This window comes from Leptinotarsa decemlineata, unplaced genomic scaffold (genome assembly GCF_025532065.1).
Source record: "Leptinotarsa decemlineata unplaced genomic scaffold, Ldec_3_MD MMD2_tig00026294_RagTag_RagTag, whole genome shotgun sequence".
In the NCBI taxonomy this organism is placed as follows: Eukaryota; Metazoa; Arthropoda; class Insecta; order Coleoptera; family Chrysomelidae; genus Leptinotarsa; species Leptinotarsa decemlineata.
In genome coordinates, this window is record NW_027412674.1 from 3,436,610 (window position 1) to 3,457,191 (window position 20,582).

Below are 20,582 nucleotides of genomic sequence, written 5' to 3' on the forward strand. Positions count from 1 at the left end.
TATACGTGAACGAACTATACTCTCTTCAAAGTGATGGATTCATTCTTGGTTTCGCTGATGATACCGCAATACTTCATACTGCTGATACCTGAGAGGCACTCAAAGAAAAAACTCAAAATGACTTTAGTGAAATAAAAACATTTTTGAGTTGTAAACTACTCACAGTGAACTTAAAAAAAAACAAACTACGTGCCTTTCAGCTGTAACAGAACTGGTTCACCCGTTATCGATAACTTAACAGTGAAGATGAATGACAAGCCATGCCATATCTTACCACTCAATGAAATTGAATATCTGGGAGTCATAATCGACTCACACTTAAGATGGGATTCTCATATAAAATATATTATTAATAAACTACAGACTAGTCTATATAGATTCGAATATCTCAAAAACATATTACCAACCCATCTACTAAAAATACTATACCACGCACTAGTGGAAAGTCATTTTCGCTATGGAATACTAGGATGGGGAGCTGCAGCGAAAACCTACCTACATCTTCTAGAAATAAGTCAAAAACGGTTTCTCAAGCTCATTTTCTCAAAAGATCGGCTATACAACTCAGATCAACTCTACCTGGAAGCAAAAATCATGGACACCAGACAGCTATACTTTTTTCTTACACTCATAAAATATCACTCCACACAAACACCAGTTCTCACTACTCATCCATACTATACACGAAATCGAAACCAACACCCAGTTCCCTATACTATGAAAACAACAACACAACGTTCTTTTTAATACTTAGCACCAAAATCATATAATAAATTACCTGAACGGTTGAAAATATTGATATATCTTCCCCAATTCAAAAATGCATTGAAGAAGTTCATTTTTGAGAATCCAAGACAACTAGTTCATCACTTTTTCGATGCTCATGGTTAGTAGCTAAACAAATCCTAAACCCTAGTATGTTGTTGTGTACTGCTCACATGAATGAGAGCTTTATTATCATCCTCATTAATACTACTTTATGAACTATGATTTTACTTTTACATTGTTTATTCTTTCTGCGTAACTATTATATCATTCGCATTCCTTTCATAACATCATAACATTTCAATGGGAAACAAGTACAACAACATATACCGCTCATTAGTCTCATTAATATGTTTCGTAATATAACACTTTTGTATCACTATTGAATAGAGTTTGAATTGAAGGGGTTATATTTTTTTTTGTATCAGATGGAGTAGTAGAAAGCCAAAAACTTTCTTTCCCAATGAATAGAAGTACTTATTATTATTACTCACATAAATAAGGAGAAACTTTAAAATTACTCTGATTATTATTATTATTTTATATACTATGTATTTATTTATTTATTTTATCTATTGTTCAGTACTTGTATATGTATGTTATTATTATCCTTATTTTTAGTGCAATAGCACTTATCACTTATCGGCTTTATACACTTTATTTTATTGTGAGACACTTTGTATTATGGAAATTGAGTGAAGATATTTCCATTGCTTCCAAATGATTCAGTTTCAAACCTTCATTTTCTATGTATAAGATTTCGAACTCTTCGTTGAAGATATGATTTTCTTCTAAAAGATGATTTGAATATGTTGAAATTGTTTTCTTATTAACATAGCTCATATTATGTTCCTGGATTCGATTCCTAAATGCTCTACCAGTTTGACCAATATATACCTAAGGACACGTTCCACACTTTAATTTATATACTCCTGATTTCTCGAAATTGGATGTTTTGTCTTTATTATTTTTAACTAACTTTCCCAATGTATTACTTGTTCTATATGTAATTTTAATATCTCGTTTCTTCAAAAATGAAGCCATTTTTCTTTTGTTTGTCCAACTTGGACTTGTTCTATATGTAAATTTAATATCTCGTTTCCTTAAAAATGAAGTCACGATTTTTTTTGTTTTTCCAAAATACGTAAAGCTTAATTTTTTATAGAGGTAGTCCCAATTGTAGTTACCTGTGGTATATAAATATTAGCGTAACACATATCACTGTTGTGATATGTGTCGTGATATTTCTCAAATAAAGTTTGTGGGGATCAAATCATAAGGTGTAGATTATAAAATTAATAATCACTTATTGGCTCAAAAGCAATCAGGGTCAAGGCAAGGTTATAGTTGCGCGACAGCCATGGCTGATGTGTTAGATGACATATTGAGTATATTGATTTTGCTCGACTACTCAAAACCATTCGACCTAATAAATCATAATATTCTGTCACTTTTTCGGCTTTAGTCACTAGGCGTGTATGTTGATGACTCTTACTTACATAGTAGAACACAGTTGGTTAAGCTGGATGATAAAGAGTCAATTTGTCGAAAGTTACTTCCAGGAGTCCCTCAGGGCAGCATCTCAGGGCCGCTTGTATTCACAATACTCGAATATACTTCAAATTTTGTATATGTTTCAAGATATTGTAGATATCATCTTCATGCGAACGATACTCAAATATATCCTTCAAATCCAACAGATCTCAAGTAGAGCTCATCAATGATGATCTCAGTTCGAGACCTTCTTTGGAGTCTTGTTTTCATGTATGAAGCTCTGCCCCTAAGCATAACCTGAAGCTGTTGGATTCCATCCAGAAAAGAGCCATATGCCTGATTGGAGACACGAACATCGCTTGCAACCTTGATAGTTTGGAACATCGAAGAAAGGTTGAAAATTTGTCACTCTTTTGTAGCATGTAACATGTAACATGAAAGTGATCAATCAACTCATCATTCCTTAAATAGATAACCACTGGCTAGTTGATTGGTTAGCAAGAATGATTCACGCTACTCATTCTGTCAAGCACTGTGTGAACATTGGGTCGATCTAAACTATTCGATGTTCATCGCAGACGATCGATGTTCACTGAGGATCTATCGACTCGTGTTGAGAATCCTACGTAAAAAGGCAGGACATCGTGGAGAAACGCATTATAAACACACACAGTTCTAAAAATAGATAATTTATCTGTTACTGAAACAAGATTAATTTGTGTGAATTAGATAATGATAGTTTTCAAATATAATTTCTAGTGAGTGGTGATTGTATACATTTTTATAAAAGTAGAAATGTGCATAAAATGTTGATTTGAAAGGAGGGTGTGGCTGAAGCAAGTTGTTCATGAACTAAATATTAATCTCCGATGTTCTTTTTATAATTATTTTATGTTATACCTAGGAATAATGATTCACTGATTGACGTTGAAAAGTCACCTTGTTTTCATATTAATTAATTTATCATTTTTATTCAATATAGAGTATATTCCACAAATTCAATTAATCATTCTGACAATAGTTCTGAAACATATATTGTGACGACTTTTGTTTTTGATGTCAACTTGTGGGGATAGTAATAAAATTAGCATTAATGCAAACTGATATTTTATATGACAGTTTTCTGACCACTCTTAGAATTATTATATTCGATTTTAAATAATTTTTAAAATTAGGTTTGGGAAATGGGTTTTTGTAACAAATTGAAATCAGAAAAAAAAGCGGAGTTGTCAAGTATTTCTCAATGGTACGTACAACTTGGCAAATATAGCTGTGCCTCCGGTTACTGGATGCGCAGTAGAACAGCATGCGGAGTGGGGCGAGAGTTCATTAACATCAAGGAACTCTTGTAGTGAACACCGTCTTATTACAGTTGGTGGAGACATTATTCTGTGATTTATGAAACTAATTTTTCCTTAATTTTCAGTATTTTAATATTGACACTTTTTCACAAAAAAGATTTGAAGCTTTAATAACTTCTAATTATTATATGCGAGCGCTTTCGATAGCAGGCTGTGCTATCATCTTCATGGCTCTACTCAAACTGTTCTTTCATACGGTTAGAATGCCTTAGTACAGGTATTTGTCAACTCCTTTCATTCGGATATCTCTTTAAATTTGCTTGTATTTGGATTACATCAGATAATATCCTTTGTGTTGGTGTTTCTCTAGGTTCATTGTTTCTATGAATGTGTGGTATATTGAATGTTAGATCTTGTTGTGTATTGATTTGTATTTGTTCCTCGGTAAGTGAATTATGACTTTTGAATTTATGGATGTTTAGGTTTTCCCAGATGTCCATACAGTTTCCTTTATTGACCTGTTTTATGAGTTTGATGTTTTCTGGTGGGGAAAAGTTATGTTTGTATTGTATGGCGTGTGTTGCGAGGTTTGATTTATATGTAATTGGTTTATGTATACTTTTTTGTGCTCGTTGTACCTTTGGATTATTTTTTTCTTGGTTTGGTAGATATAGAATTTGTTGCAGTCCGAGCATTATATGTTGAATCTTCCGTTTAGGTTTTTATTTTTTTTTTCATTGCTGTTTATTTTTTGTGTTATTTTCGTATTCGGCTTGAACATCAACATCACTTACAAGCCGAACACGAAAATGACACAAAAAATAAACAGCACTGAAAAAGAAGAGGACAAAAACCTGAACGGAGTGCACATCATACAATGCTCGGACTGCAACAAATTCTATATCGGCCAAACCAAAAAAGACTGATCAACAAGTATATATATATATATATATATATATATATATATATATATATATATATATATATATATATATATATATATATATATATATATATATATATATATATATATATATATAGAATTTTGACGTATTTTGATTAAATGGAATGTTTTTGTGGTTGGGACCTGCTAGCCTAACTTTGAGCTAGCAGAACCCACGATATTTCCGTTGAATGAAGAGATTGAATTCTGTAATAGAGTACAAAATTAGCCTAAAACTGTGGTGGCCCAAAAATAAATATGAAAATTCGTAGTGGTTCTTCTAGTTTCTTTTACACGCAGGAAGAAGAGTGAGTGGTGTTTCCCTCTGAAAGTCAACTGTTGAGTCAGATACAAATTGTTCAACAAGTAAATTTATTCCACCAAGCTGAGATCATACACAGAGAGAAACATTGGTTTAGGAGAAAATTCAAGAAAGCCGCATACATGTTGTCCAACAACGTAATCAGCCAAGCTAGCGTAGAGATACGCAACATATGGAAACCCATCACCAAGCGAAAAATGGCCAACTCCCGCCAAACGGTCATCTTCCACTGAACCAGTGAAGCGAAAAAAAAATTAAAAGCGGGGATAAGTGAAAGTACTCGAACGACCCATAAATATTCATCTCTCGGAGGATTCAGTCCAGTCATCACCCGAAGACGATTGTAGATATTAACAATCGAAACGTCATGAACTAACGTGGCTTGGAATCTCTTAACTTTTTTATTTTTATTTTCATTTTAATTCTTTATAATTTTTATACTTTATTTTTATTTTTTTTCAATCGTTCTATTGTTACTTGTATTTTATTTCAACATTATTTCATTTCAGGTTTATTTTGCTTAATATAATTGTTATTTTCAGCTATTCATTTTTATTTCTCCTTTTTTAGCTGTTTCAGGGATTTCAAATCGTTTTATATATTAGACAATGGAAGTCCGAACTATGAAAATAAATTTATTGTTATAAGGGCTGTTTGGTGAGAAGCGGTTTTGATAAAAAAACGTATGACGGCTCAATGTATATTAATTTCAAATCAAAAGTTTGTTTTTAGCGCATAGATCAATTATTCTGAAGTTGAAGTAGAATCAATACTTTCCGACTGATCAGCGAATTACCAATTCTGAATTATGTCTGTGAACAAAAAAAGTATTTTCGCTTGTTAGAGTTAGATTTCATGAAACCAGGGTCTACATTCATCTTCTGATATATAGAAGAATATTTAATGAAAAATAAATCCCTCAGACCTCAGTATGTTTTGAAAATAGACATGAAACAGATCCGATAAATGTTATGGTTGGAAATATAGTTGATAAACTGGTAACGTTTTATTTGAAGCATAGTCGTACAGCCATAATCATTGAAAAAGTTAAAGAATTTTCAAAGGCGAATCGAACTATCGTCTCAGTTTGTTCAATAATGTCGAGTCAGGCCTATTTTATTTTATCAGGAATTATTTTCAATAACTTTGTCGATGAGTACATTTAACTAGAGATGAAAAATATCCCCAACTAATCATTTTCTTTTTTTCTGTAAACAATTTGGGAACATTTGAATTTTGCAGCCTTTGGATTGGTCAGTTAAGAATTAGCGAAAATTTATCCGTAGCGGTACATGCTCTTACAATAAAAAATATATATACAAATATACAAAATGTACACAAGGGTTTCCCCAATGGAGTGGGACAGTGGTAAGGATTGGAATGGGTAGTGAATGGGGTAGAGGGAGTGGCAGTAAAAGACCCAGATACATTTGCGCTCTCAAGAATTCCGCACGGAAGAGAAAAGCGCCTCCACACAATCCCCCGATGGGACAGTGGGAGACGCCCCCGCTGGTGTTGGCGGTTGGCTCTCCACTCAAAAACGCCTTATATCAGCCTCATATATAGTTTTCCGCTTCCTGCCGAGGCTTACGCGGAAGTTGTTATTCTGTCGCGTTTCGGTACTTCTCAGAGAATCATTCGTCTGTTTGTTGGTAGCAGTTGTCGATATGCCCCTGGAAAAAGTTCATTAAAAAACCAGGTAAGAGTATTTCTGCTATCACGTCATCATGTGTGCGTGAATACTCTTATCCAATTTTTCCATGAACTAAGCGCGATCGCATTCGCGCCGTTCACGGTATATCTCCAGTTCTTCATAGACTAGCCCGTGCTTACGGCGCTGTCCATGATAGCTTCTAACTGCCGTGACGTCCCTCGTCAGCGGGCTCTTCGGTAGAAAGAACTTGAAGAATTTCTGAGCCAGTCTCCTGATATGGTCGGTGACTGACTCCACTTCTGCCAGATCTAACAGATTGTTCAATGAAATGTATCTGTCACTGTTAGTGCAAATACGGAGCACTTTATTCTGCATTCTCTCGAGTCTCATTAAAGGGAACTTCTTGAGACTGCAGAACACAGGACTCGCGTACAACATAGCCGGCCTAATTATTTGTTTATAAATGAGCAACTTGTTGTCAACACTGAGCTTAGAGTTCCGTGCAATGAGCGGATACGTGCGTTTTATCGCCGCACCTGCTCCTGCACCCGCACCTGCTCGTTGGATCGCCATACTCAAGTGTTCCTGGAAGTTCAGGCGCTTGTCCAGGATCACTCCCAGATATCTCGCACTCTTCTGCTCGTCAATGCACTTATCCTTAACTCGCAACTTCTTGAAGATTTTCAGATTCGTGAATTTCCTCGTGAAGTTTACGAGTTCAGTTTTATCGGGATTTATTTCGATTTTATTTTGTTCAAAATACGGCACGACTAGCCTATCGAGGTGGATCTGAAGCTGCTGCTTCGCCACCTCGCTCGAGAAAGAGTGCGCGTAAATCGCGATGTCATCCGCGAAAATACCCACCTTCGTCCTCGAGAACATAGGGAAGTCATGCGTATATAATGAATATAAGTGTGGTGACAAACAGGACCCCTGCGGGACACCTGCTTTGATTGAATAATTTGCAGATGTGGTTTGGTCCACTCTTACACGAGTAGAGGGGGAAAGACGGGTCTGGACCTCCTCCCAAGGGTATGCCCCCCCAGATACACACCACTGACTGTGACCTTGATTCGTTTTTTTATTCTCTGCCTATGAGTTGACCTTGAGTTGTGTGTAACATGATGAGGTGAAACCCCTTTTTTACTCTCCGCCCATGACTGGCATTGAGATGTGTAATGAGGTGAAACCCCTTTTTTACTCCCCGCCCATGACTGGCATTGAGATTTGTGTGATGTCATGACCGTGAACCGCTTTTTACTGTACAGCTATGATTTGGCCTTGCATGGTCACATGACCTTGGAAATTTCCTAAGCGATTTCGAGCTTCGAACACGTCATATGACCTTGGGAAAAATTTTGAACGATATTACTGATGTATTACCTTGAGTTTGAGTGATATTTAATAAAATGACGTAGATTTACCTTGCATTGGAGTGGGGGGTTATGCACATATAACATGTGTGTTGTGAATGTTTCTTTTTTGTCCGTATTCTCATCATAATCGTGTGGTATTATATAAAAGATGTATACGTGTAGTGAATGTGGAAATAGTTTCACTCGGAGTGATAACTTGCGTCGTCATCAGCGAGAATCATGTATTCTTGCAAATAATGAAGGACCATCAATGTCGAAGAGGCCTAGGTTAAACGCTCCATTATCTCCAGAAATGCAAACCTGTTTGTGTTGCAATTTGAATATTGCAAGTGATCAGATGAATATTCATCGGAGGACTTTGCAACATAGAACAAATGCATGTATTCAATATGGGGACGGTGTTAAAATCATACGCACAGCATTCAAGTGTAGAATTGTGAGCTATAGAGTGGATAGTCAAAACCGTCACATTGATTACCCAACATTTTTCAATGAATTGAAGCAAAAAGTTTTTAAACTACTCGAAGAAGTGTTAGTTATCCATAAAAGTGTGAAAGTCAATATGGAGGTGTTTGGACGTTACTATCTTCAAACTAAGGAGAATTTAGAAGTAAAATCATTCAATAGTCCCAATCAAGTTGTCGATCAATCGATGGATTTGAATGTGATTTATAACATTTTTATTGATGCTTTAACTGCTCAAGCAATGGAATTTCAACATCGAGATTCAGGTAAGTGATGTATTCACAAAATTGGTTATTAGATGTCAAGAGAAAATAAATTTTCAGGTTGGACTATCGAGGAAATTCTGTTTATGGAAGTAAATGTTAACAAGTATAGTCCCCTTGGAGGCTCTTCTTATATCAAGTTACCCAAATTCATTGAGTTGAAGAAAAGTGTTGTGAATGTTATTAATCAAGATCAATACTGTTTTGCATGGGCTGTAACTTCAGCTTTGTATCCTGCCAGTGTGAGAGTGTGTGAAATTTCATCTTATCCTCACTTCTCTACCGTGTTGAATGTAGCAGGTATGGATTTTCCAGTAAAGTTGAAAGATATTCCTAAATTTGAGATTATGAATGATTGCTCTATCAATGTTTATGGTTTAGAAAAATGTTTCAAAAACGGTAAAGATTCATATGATGTTGTAGGCCCGTTACATTATTCGAAACGTAGACTTAATAGTCATGTGAATCTGCTTAATATAATGGATGATTCTGGTAACAGTCATTATTGTTGGATTAAAGATTTATCGAGATTAGTATCATCTCAAATATCAGCACATGAACATAGAAAATATTTCTGTGATGGTTGTTTATTATACTTTAGTAATGAGCGGGGTTTATTGCGACATCAATTGAATGATTGTAATCACATATCGACAACAACACCAACCCCTAAATTCAGAGTTGATAAATTCGGTGAATGCGTACCTGAGAATATTTTGAAATTTGAAAATATTGAGAAACAGTTGAGGGTTCCATTCACGGTGTATGGAGATTTTGAATCAATCCTTAAACCACTGCACACAAATGAGCCAAATCCTGCTAAGTCTTTCACAAATCGAACCTATCTTCATGAACCATACGCTTTCTCATATTTCATAAAGTGCTCTTTTGATGATTCAATTTCAAAATTCGTATTGTATAGAGGGGCTGATGCATCTAAAGTTTTCATTTCAAAGTTGGAGGCTGACGTCACCAATATATATCACAAATATTTGAAAAATATCGTTCCAATGAACCCTTTGACTGTTGAGGAAGAAAATGATTTCAATAATGCCACTACATGTGCTATATGTGGAAAGACATTCGAAGAGAATGACATTAAAATCCGTGATCATTGTCACCTGACAGGAAAAAAAAATATTGGGGCAACACATTCCATATGTAATCTCAATTTCAAATTGCCCAATTTCATTCCGATCATTTTCCATAATCTCAGTGGGTATGACTGTCACTTGTTCATAAAAGATTTATGCACCAATAAAAGTAAAGTTGACGTCCTCGCTCAAACTAAAGAGAAATATATTTCTTTCACGAAACATTTATTTATGGAAAACAAATTAAATCGAAATGGGCAATTGAAAAAAGTATTTTTGAAATTAAGGTTCATTGATAGTTTCAAATTTATGAGTGCATCTCTTCAAGAGTTGGGCGATAATTTAGATGAGAAACATTTTGTGGAAATGAGAAAACATTTTCCAGAAAATGATAAATTTAAACTTATGAGACAGAAAGGTGTTTTTCCATACAGTTTCATCGATTCTTTAGATAAATTGAATTATTCATCTATACCATCAAAGGCGGACTTTTTTGACAAACTGAATGAAAGACATATTTCTGATAATGAATATGATAGAGTGAAGCAGGTATGGAAAACATTCAATTGTCGTGATTTGGGTGAATATTCTGATATTTACTTAAAATCAGATGTTCTATTACTGTGTGATATTTTCGAAAATTTCAGAAACATGAGTTTGAGTACATATAAATTGGATCCTGCACATTATTTCACATCTCCAGGACTTTCTTGGGACGCTATGTTGAAATATACAGGCATCAAGTTGGAATTATTAACTGATATAGACATGGTGCATTTTTTTCAAAAAGGTATTCGTGGCGGTGTTAGTCAATGTTCGGAGAGACAGCACATTGCAAATAATCAATTCCTTCCAAATTATAATCCTAATGAAGCTTCTTCATTTATCATGTATTTGGATGCAACAAATCTGTATGGTCATAGCATGTCTCAATCACTACCTTTTGGAGGGTTCACATGGTTGACCTCCGATGAAATAAGTAAACTAGATATCGTCAGTATTCCAGATGAAAATTCTCAAGGATACATTCTTGAAGTTGATATTCACTACCCCGTTGAAATGCACGATTTACATTCAGACTTACCATTTTTGGTTGAAAGTATCATACCGCCTGGGTCAAAGTCTAAAATAGCCAAACTTATACCTAATTTGAATGATAAAAATAAATATATCGTTCATTATAGAAATTTGAAACAGGCGCTTCGTAATGGTTTAAAGCTGATTAGAACCCATAGAGTTCTCAGATTCGATCAGTCACAATGGTTGAAAAAATATATCGATTTAAATACTAAACTGAGAAATGAAGCCACCAATAAGTTTGAGAAGAATTACTTCAAATTAAATGTGAACTCTATTTATGGGAAAACTTTGGAAAATGTTTACAACAGGAGAGACATTCGAATTGTTACACATTGGGAATCTATACGGGGAGGAATGGGTGCTAACGCTTTGATAGCTCGCCCTAATTTCAAAACATTATCCATAATTGCAGAAGACTTTGTAGTCATACATATGGATAAAGTTAAGGTTTGTTACAACAAACCATTGTATCTGGGGTTTAGTATATTGGATATGTCGAAAACTGTCATTTACGACTTTTTCTATGATGTTATTAAAAAACATTTCGGATCACGTTCTTCTCTTCTCTACACCGACACAGACTCTTTGATTTTGAAAATAATGACAGATAATTTTTATGAATTTATCATTGAGAATGTTGATAAATTTGACACTTCCAACTATCCGTTGGAAAATAAGTTCCATGTGCCAGTTACGAAGTCGGTAATTGGAAATATGAAAGACGAACTTCCAAACGATACTATTATTAGTTTTCATGGGACTGGAGCAAAAGCATATCACATCCAAAGTGTGTCAAATGAAATTAAAAGGGCTAAGGGTGTCAAAAAATCCGTGATTAAAAATCGGATTTCAATTGACGATTACATTAGGATTGTTGAAACAGGTGGAACAATATTGCGAAAGATGAATGTATTCAGAAGTGATTTACATGATATTTATACTTTGATGTGTAATAAAGTCGCTCTGTCGCATAACGATGATAAAAGATTCATAATTCCGAATACTACCAAAACATTACCTTGGGGTCATTCCGATATTGAATTTTATCAAACAAGCTCCCAACAGAATCTGAGAATTCTTTTGGAAGTAATGAAAGATTCCAACAATACCATCGATGAAAACCTAGATCTCCTTATTGCATTATTGGAAGAGCAATCGAGTAATTGAATTTTACAAATCTAATTTTTGCTTTTAACATTTTGGAAAATTCATATTTGACGAAAAGAATCGTTCAAATCGTTTGTGGTGTCACTATAAATTAGAATTAAGATTTCATGTTCATAAGTGATTGAGTCACAATTAGTTTAGCGCGAGTATATGATTTAGAAAAAATATTCAATTATTATATTTTATTCCAAAAACTGACAATTGCGCGTATTCGCCATTTTTGGGTAAAAAGGATGTTTAGTATCTAAGTTTTGTAACTTTGTGGGTAGAAAATATCGATATTCAAACAAAAATTTATGATTATATGTCTCTGAAGTCTAGACAATTTCATTATTTTATTGAAGGGAAGCGAGAAGATGTTTGGTTATTTGGAGAAAAAATATTTTATCATTATATGCTGTTGATGTCGAGACAATTTTCATTCTTTTATTGAAGGGATGCAAAAGGTTGTTTGGTTTATTTTTGGAGAGAAAATATTTTATGATTATATGGTGCAGTATTCTACTCAATCTCATTATTTCATTGAAGGTATGCCAAAGGATGATTGGTTTATTTGAAGAAAAAATTCGGGTAGGAAACCCTGACCGTAAAATCCATTAGCACGTTCAGAAGTGCATTGGCATATTTGAGATAGAAACCCTCGAAGTGTCCATTCAGGAACTTTTATAGCGTGTCTAGACAATATTATTTTATTGAAGGGATGCAAGAGGTTGAATGGTTTATTTGAAAAAAAATTCGGGTAGGAAACCCTGATCGTAAAATTCATTAGCACGTTCAGAGGTGCATTGACATAATTGAGGTAGAAACCGTCGAAATGTCCATTAGGATATTCGGGAAGTTTTATAGGGTGATAAAGGCGGAATTCTAACAATTTTGTGATTATATGACCCTGCACTCTGAACAATTGTAAAATCTCAAATTAGTTTCTACCAACAATAAACTGTTACTACCCTTTTCTTCCATTTTCAATTTTGTATCGTTGGGACAAATCATAAGACTCGAATTCAATCCCCACCAGAAAGGGCTGACCTTTCCGAACAGCAGAACAGAATCAGAAGGGACGACACATCATTCTGTTTTAGTATCTCTTACCCATCGAACTAACTTGCAGTGACACAGTCAAATCAAGTGATATAGTTGACTCAAGCAACCCAATAATCATCAACGATTCTTAGCAGTTGAAGTTATCTCAATGTAAGTACAGTGTACTATATTATTCATTTCGAATTGAAAGGGTTATAATTTTAGGAGTGTTTAGTTTTTTGAATTTCTAATTTGTATTCAATTCAGTGTTCATATAAAATTATCTATTCCAAAAGTATTTTTTTTTGTGTAAATCAACTGATTTTGATGAAAGTAGATGTTTTCGAAAGAGAGTTTTTATTTATACTTAATATAACCTTGAATATTCTGAACAAAATTTGAATGTTTCTGAAAGGAAGTTGAGATGTGACGATGATATATGAAATTCTTTTCTGAAATTGCTTCCTTCTTTTCAGTTTCTAATTTTTTTTTTGTATAATTCAGTGTTCATGTGAAATTATTAGTTCAGAGTTTTTTTTTCATATAATTCATTGTTTTCTATGAAAGTAGTTGTTTTTATGTAAACATAATACAACCTTGAAAAGTGTGAAACAAGTTTGAAGGTTTCTGAAAGGACATTGAGATTTTGATGATGTTATATGGAATTCTTTTTTGAAATTGATTCCTTCCTTTCAGTTCAATAAAGCAGCCAGGTGAAGCAACTCCACCAAAGCCTTCAAATTTCAGCAGCTGAAAATTCATCTCGATGTAAGTACAACCTACTATATTATTCATATCAAACTGAAAAGGTTATATTTTAAGATGAGAATAATTTTGGTAAAGAACGGTTATTTATACTTAATACCTATAACCTTGAATATTCTGAACAAAATTTGAATGTTTCTGAAAGGAAGTTGAGATGTGACAATGATATATGAAATTCTTGTCTGAAATTGCTTCCTTCTTTTCAGTTTCAAATTTTTTTTTTGTATAATTCAGTGTTCATATCAAATTATCAGTTCAGAGTTTTTTTTCATATAATTCATTGTTTTCTATGAAAGTAGTTGTTTTTTATGTGAACGTAATACAACCTTGAAAAGTGTGAAACAAGTTTGAAGGTTTCTAAAAGGTCATTGGTTTTTATGTGAACGTAATACAACCTTGAAAAGTGTGAAACAAGTTTGAAGGTTTCTAAAAGGTCATTGAGATTTTGATGATGTTATATGGAATTCTTTTTTGAAATTGATTCCTTCCTTTCAGTTCAATAAAGCAGGCAGGTGAAGCAACTCCATCAAAGCCTTCAAATCTTAGCAGCTGAAAATTCATCTCGATGTAAGTACAACCTACTATATTATTCATATCAAACTGAAAAGGTTATATTTTAAGATGAGAATAATTTTGGTAAAGAACGGTTTTTGTTTTTCTATAAAGTTTTTTTTTTTTGTATGATTCAGTGTTCATATGAAAGTAATTGATTTGAATGTAATTTTTGTTTCATGTAATTCAATGTTTTTTTTGAAAGTAGTTGTTTTAGAAAGGGTACATTGTGATTAAAAGTTACTTCTTCGTATATAGTTACCTCTTTTGAAATTGCTTTTTCTGAAAGATTTCCACTGTTTTGTATCAAGGTGATGAAAAGAAAAGATGAAAACTTTTTTTGTTAGCTAATTAAATTTAATCATATTATATTGTCTATTATTTTTTGATTTCAGAACCATGTCTTTGTTGAAAGAAGCTTTATTAAAACCATCAAGCTCTGTGAACCGATCAGAAATGTGTGAAATGGAGCGCAGGGATGTAATTGTCCACCAGAACGTGATCATTCAGGAAGGCGGGGAGATACCACAACCGGTGATGACTTCCATTCAGCAGATGCACAATGCTAAATCATTTTTAAATGGATTCAATCCAAACCATGTGGAGATGAATGACAATCCCTCAAACATTGATAATGTGATGGCGACTCACACCCAGAATCTTGATGAGTCACTTCCGAACTTATCACAAACTGTTGTGAGTAACATATTAGAGATGGAGGAAACATATTCGAAGAATATGGGATCTCCACATAGTTCAATCATTCAGAACAGTTCGGATGATGACCTTGAGAGACGAAAAAGAAAAAAAATGGAGAGTGATGAAAAAATAATGAAGAAGGCGAAGAAGTCTAAAAAGTCTACCTCGAAGTCGCCATCTAGAAGGAGACACAAGGCGAAACACGAAAAAAGGGATAAAGTCAAGTCGATAAAAATGAGAGAGATGGAAGTCATAGCAGGACCTTCTACATCACTCCATCAGGTAATTATCATTACTCAAACGCGACAAGATGTTAGTTCATCATATTCTTTCATTCCACAGGTTCCTGAATACGATAATGTTAGTGCTGGAAGCACGCCTCCCCCAACGATTGACCTCGAAAACTCAGACGATTGGTTTTCATTTATGAGATCCAGGAGAGATAAATTTCTAGAGATGTATCACGCTTACAATGGCTTCGAAACGGAATATAGAGCGAAGAAGGAAAAACTTGTTGAACTGGAAGAGCAAGTTTCTCTCCTCAAAGTGGAATGTGAACAAATGAGAGCAGCTCAACGAGAGAGATCTGCTCACATGAAAAAACTTTCTCCCAAAATTCGACAATTGGAAATCTTCAGTAAGGAGATACATGAAAATTCCATCTTACATCTCTTGTAAAAATTTTTATCTTTCCCTATACATTTGCAATTCATGTATCATAATATTTTCTATATTATTTTCATATCTGTATTATTCAGAGCAATCGTGTCGAGAAATCTCCCCCAATAAATATTTTGTAAATATTTTTTTTTGTATGTTGCTAATAAAGTTATATGTGAGTGTCACTTTCTAGTCATATTTAAAAGTGTAAAATTGATTATTCATATTTGAAAAAATGAATAATGAATGTATCAGTTAATCATTTAGTTTAAAAAAAACAAAATAAAGTTATGTTATGCAATTTCTATTTATATGTAAAAAAGTATATTTTATATTTTGAAAAATAAATAAGGAAAATAATGATTAGTCATTTTTATTTCTAAAAAACAAATAATATTTATGTATCTTACTTTCTACTCATAACTAAAAGTGCAAATCTGATTATTTAAAAAATATATAAAAGTAACAATTAGAAAGTTATTTTCAATCTCTGAAAAAATTAAAATGATTGTAGCATTGATTATTAAATGTCATCAATGCCACAGATCAAAAAAAAAATCTACATCCTATATTGAGATGGATGACTCAGATGAAGACAAATCAATGGTTATTTTTCAGAAAACAGAATGAGATTATCATTCATTACATTCAAAAGTTATCTGTCGAAAACAAAGTCAATCGTTAGGGTTAAAACTCCATGTCAGAGGGTATATGACATTTCATAACACAAGGTCGTATGAGATAGTAAAACCAAGGCCAAAACTCCATGTCGGCGGGTATATGACATTTCATAACACAAGGTCATATGAGATATAAATAAGTTGTGTTCATATATCGAGGTCATGTGACAAATCCTTGGGAAATATCCCAAGGATTTGTGATGTCATTCATTGTCAATGTCGAAAGATTGGAGATTTTCAGCTTCACACTGCAAGTAACAGACCACTTGTTCCCTCATCATGAATCAAGTAACACCGGTTGTGCAAGAAGCCGATTCAACGAGTGAACCATATTTCGTTCCTTCTGAGGATTCAGCTTATGGAGACATTCAAGTTGAAATTATCAATTCAACGGGTGTGGACAACAACTTCGATGGATATTCAGACACCACAATTGATTTGGATGAGGACCGTGGTTTCGAATTCGACGCTGACGAATACGGTCTATTTGACGACCCAAATGATAGCGACGGCGACTTTGGTGTGATGAATGAATTTTTTCCAATCTTTCGGGATTCACCCAGCCCTGACCTTATGGAACCGTATTTGGATGAAGAAATTGTACAAAATCAATTCGCCGACCCCCCAGAAATCATTATGATAGCTGATTCTCCAGATCCTGAAATAGTCGTTATCGATGATGATCAGAATGGTTAGGTTACGCTAGTGTACTCGGAGTGTACATAATTTGGTTGGTGCACACGGAATACTGCGTGATTTGGGGCAGTGTTCAACCTAAGACATTATTTTATTGAAAACTGATTACTCATATCTATCACTTATAGATGTTAGAAAAAAATTAGGTAAGTTCAATACAAAATTCAATGTGAAAAATGAATGATGAATATAAAGATAAAGCCAATTGTTTGTTTCATCTCGTTTTGTGTTGATGTTGTCTCGAAAATTTGTTGTTGCAATGATTTTTATTTTTCAATTATCTACTATCTCTGATAGGTTTTAAATTATTAATATCATCAACACGAAAAAACGACTTTTTGAGCTCTGAAGAAGAATTCAATTGAATTCAAATCGTCGACTAGAATACAATTATTTTTTAAGAAAAAAACTTGGATGTCTCAACAATATACTTTAGTTTATCATGTATATTGTGTCAATCATATTTTTTGAGAAGGACTTTTCTTCTCCATCAAAAGGTTCATTATTAAAATAACATCAACAATAGTGAAATCAATGATATTTATTATAACATTTCATTGTGCAGGGACATTGTTACAAATAATGCATGCATCTAAACGGCGAAAATTCGTCAGAGGTCTGTCACAAGATTCACACCAAGTTTGAGTTATTTCCATCATCGATATAGTGTAATGTAAATCCATATGTTCATATTCGCCTCCATTATTTCTATTTCGATGGGAATAAAATCTAAAACAACACCAACATAATGTGTGGATGCTATCATTAATGCTTCGTATACGCACATGAGAGTCCGTCACACAGTACAGATCTAAATTATTTTCCACTGTCTCACTAATGTTCATCCACCGGCTCCCTATTATAATGTTGCCATTGTCTGTCGCTGGATCATCATCAATGCCTTCATCTTCAAGTTCTGGATCCATTACACCTTCATTATCCTGCAAATTATCAGCAGCAGCTATGGCTCCACCATCTTCTTGTGCTACATCGAATATATCGATTTCTCCTCCGATGTTATCTTCTCCTTCGATAATGATGTTGGGAAGTTCGTCTTCTTCATCCGAAAACCAATTATTTTCATCTTCAAGTGTCAACCTTGTCAAAACTTCATTAATTTTTGCAGAATTCATTTTTCTTTATTTCTGAGTGAAAAGCTTGAAGTTACTAATAGTACTAGTGAAGTGAAGTTTCAGAATCAGCATTCGATTTTTATGATTTGTTCGATTGTGGAGGTGGTAGCCCCACCACTCTTCTCCCTCTATTCTCTCTATGAGTTTATGATAGGAAAAATAGGTTCATGAGAGTGCAGTTGAATTTGTCAGTTGAATATTGCACCATCTAATAGTGAATACTAATATGCCTTTTCCGAAAGAATGGAATTCAAAACCGAAAGTGTGTGGCGATCCAATTAAAATTGATAAAACTATATTTTGTAATAATTGTCAAGGTTATTGGCCTGAGACGTATATTAATCCATGTACTGGTTTGTGTCGTAGATGTGTGTTGGAGAATCCAGTTCCAGTTCCGAGTCCATTCACAATTCCGAAGACGTCAAATGATTCATCTCCTGAAGTATGCGTCCATCATCAGTGCTACAAATGTTTTACCAAAATCGTGTATAACAATATAGGAATTTGTAGAAATATGTGTGTGAATTGTGCATCAAATCGCGAGTTACTAATTCAACGTTGTATGCGTTGTGATAACTACAAAGTAGATTGTTGGAACAATTTATGTAGTATGTGTAGAAATGGATGGATATTATGTGAAAATGTTGGTGATTTCCATCCCGATGAGAACTTTCACTTCCGGGATTGTTGGTGTTTGGAGAGTGAAGATCAGATGAGGAGACTAGAAATCTATGGCAACGTTATTCGATCTTACATTCCATTGGTTATGGTGCCACCTATCACAACGAACGCTAATAATTAAACAAATGCATTAATAGATATAAATGTGATGAATAAAATCAGTTTGAATATTGTTTGTTTTTTTTACTATTTAGAATCAAAATTCAAAAAAAAAAATTCAATTTCATTTATATATCTTTATTTTTCATCAAAAACAATAATACTGCAATTACATTAATGAATTTTCATCAATCCAAGAGTTATGATCTCCAGAAAATCCCAACCATTTCACAAATAGGCGACGTCCTTTCTTTTTCAAAACTCGTTCAACCAAATATGTATTGGGATCTTTCGCTTTATTCAACTCCATTTTATAAAAGCAACCTTTGATTGGATGTCCATTCACATCTTCTAGCTCATAAGTTATAGGGTCTGTACTATTAATTTTCACAACTTTAAAAAGTTCAGTGGTGAAGTTTGCAGTATAGCCTTTGGCGAATATGTTTTTAAATTTACTAATTCGTACCATATCTCCAATTTTGAATTGACTTTTTTCACGTTTACCACTTGGCTTCTCAGATTTTGTATAAACGAACAATTTTGTAGATGGTTTTACCTCTGCAGGCTTCATGCCAATGGTGCGATGAACTTTGTTGTTATATTGATTGGTAATTTTAGGAAGAACTTTCAACCACTTGTAATGGCCTTGAAGTGAAAATTGTTTATAAAGCCAACTTTTCAAAGTTCTGATAACTCGTTCGGCAATTGAAGCTTTTTTTGTGCTGAATGTTGAGTAATGATTGATATGGTGTTTTCTCATTAACGATGAAAATTTTGAATTATAGAACTCACTACCGTGATCAGATTGTAAATTTCTCGGCACATGCTTTGCATCTTCCAACACACTTGCCATAGCTGCAGTAACTGAATCAGCAGATTTATTTTTCAACGGTTTTGACCATACATATTTTGAATAACAATTGATTACTATGAGTATGTATCTATTCCCGTTATTTTCTTTAGCATATGATTGCATTTCCATCAAATCCATCTGCCACAAGTCCGAAAATCCCTTTATTATTGTCTTTCGACGGGGAAAATTTCGACGCGCTGGCTTATGTATTTCTTTCACAATCTCCCATTTTGCATCACTCATATTACTCAAGATTATTATGTTAAGGATTCACTTCTCTACTGTTCAAGTGCAGGTTTAATTACTGACTGATCAAATTCATCAACTCGCTCAGTAAAAGTACCAATCAATTCAGTTATAACGCTAATTCACATTTCCACATTCCTCAAATCATTTAGTGATGAGTCAGTTTCACAAACTGATTCTGTGTTTATGACTTTGTGATTAATAGACTAATCCTTCTTCACGTAATTCCTCAATTATGGACAATATTTCATTATCGTGGCCGGTATGACCAGCCATTCGTGAACTCCAAAGTAATCGAAGGCGATCAATCAATTCTTCGAGTTTATTCCAATATACATAATCTATATGCTTATTTCTGATATATTTTTTTTGGGTTGGCGGTTTGATCATGCCAGCACCTTCTCTACTAGAGTTTGGCAGAGGGTTTCCATTGGATAATAGTGGTAGAATTATTTCACGATATTTCTTCCAATTATTCGATAGTAGACCCTGTTTTCTTTCATTATATTTATATGCCGCCTTTGTTAATTTGAGTATATCACCATAAGTGCTCATATCGGAAGAGGGAATA

General features: G+C 33.8%; 3 protein-coding genes across 10 annotated transcripts in view; 1 reads left to right on the top strand and 2 right to left on the bottom strand.

Annotated features, from left to right (window-relative positions):
- The window catches only part of pdm3 (POU-domain protein pdm3), a 360,484-nt gene that overhangs the window by 233,714 nt on the left and 106,188 nt on the right, over positions 1 to 20,582 (bottom strand). The gene's annotated exons all lie outside the window — the stretch shown is intronic.
- Positions 7,539 to 18,985, top strand: LOC141484793 (uncharacterized). Of its 4 annotated transcripts, none has more exons than XR_012466798.1 (6): positions 7,539 to 8,586; positions 8,644 to 13,118; positions 13,644 to 13,715; positions 14,208 to 14,279; positions 14,660 to 15,245; positions 15,306 to 18,985. XR_012466798.1 is itself a non-coding variant. In XM_074180181.1 (2 exons), the coding sequence occupies exons 1-2, from the start codon at positions 14,664 to 14,666 to the stop codon at positions 15,639 to 15,641; spliced, it is 918 nt and encodes a 305-aa protein (XP_074036282.1). In that variant the 3' UTR covers positions 15,642 to 18,985. The 4 variants fall into 4 exon arrangements, 1 of the variants encoding a protein (XP_074036282.1); XR_012466799.1 differs by having other exon boundaries at positions 13,644 to 13,660; positions 14,225 to 14,279; XR_012466797.1 differs by having other exon boundaries at positions 8,644 to 13,715.
- LOC141484794 (uncharacterized) lies at positions 17,622 to 18,132 on the bottom strand. The gene is made up of 2 exons (XM_074180187.1): positions 17,785 to 18,132; positions 17,622 to 17,728 (listed from the first exon to the last, which is right to left on the bottom strand). The coding sequence occupies exons 1-2, from the start codon at positions 18,130 to 18,132 to the stop codon at positions 17,708 to 17,710; spliced, it is 369 nt and encodes a 122-aa protein (XP_074036288.1). The 3' UTR covers positions 17,622 to 17,707.

Coding starts and splice junctions, on each gene's coding strand:
- LOC141484793 (XM_074180181.1), top strand. CDS start 14,664: ATGTCTTTGTTGAAAGAAGCTTTATTAAAACCATCAAGCTCTGTGAAC. Junction 15,246..15,305: donor CTTCTACATCACTCCATCAG/GTAATTATCATT, acceptor TTCATTCCACAG/GTTCCTGAATACGATAATGT.
- LOC141484794 (XM_074180187.1), bottom strand. CDS start 18,132: ATGAATTCTGCAAAAATTAATGAAGTTTTGACAAGGTTGACACTTGAA. Junction 17,729..17,784: donor ACTGTGTGACGGACTCTCAT/GTGCGTATACGA, acceptor GTGTTGTTTTAG/ATTTTATTCCCATCGAAATA.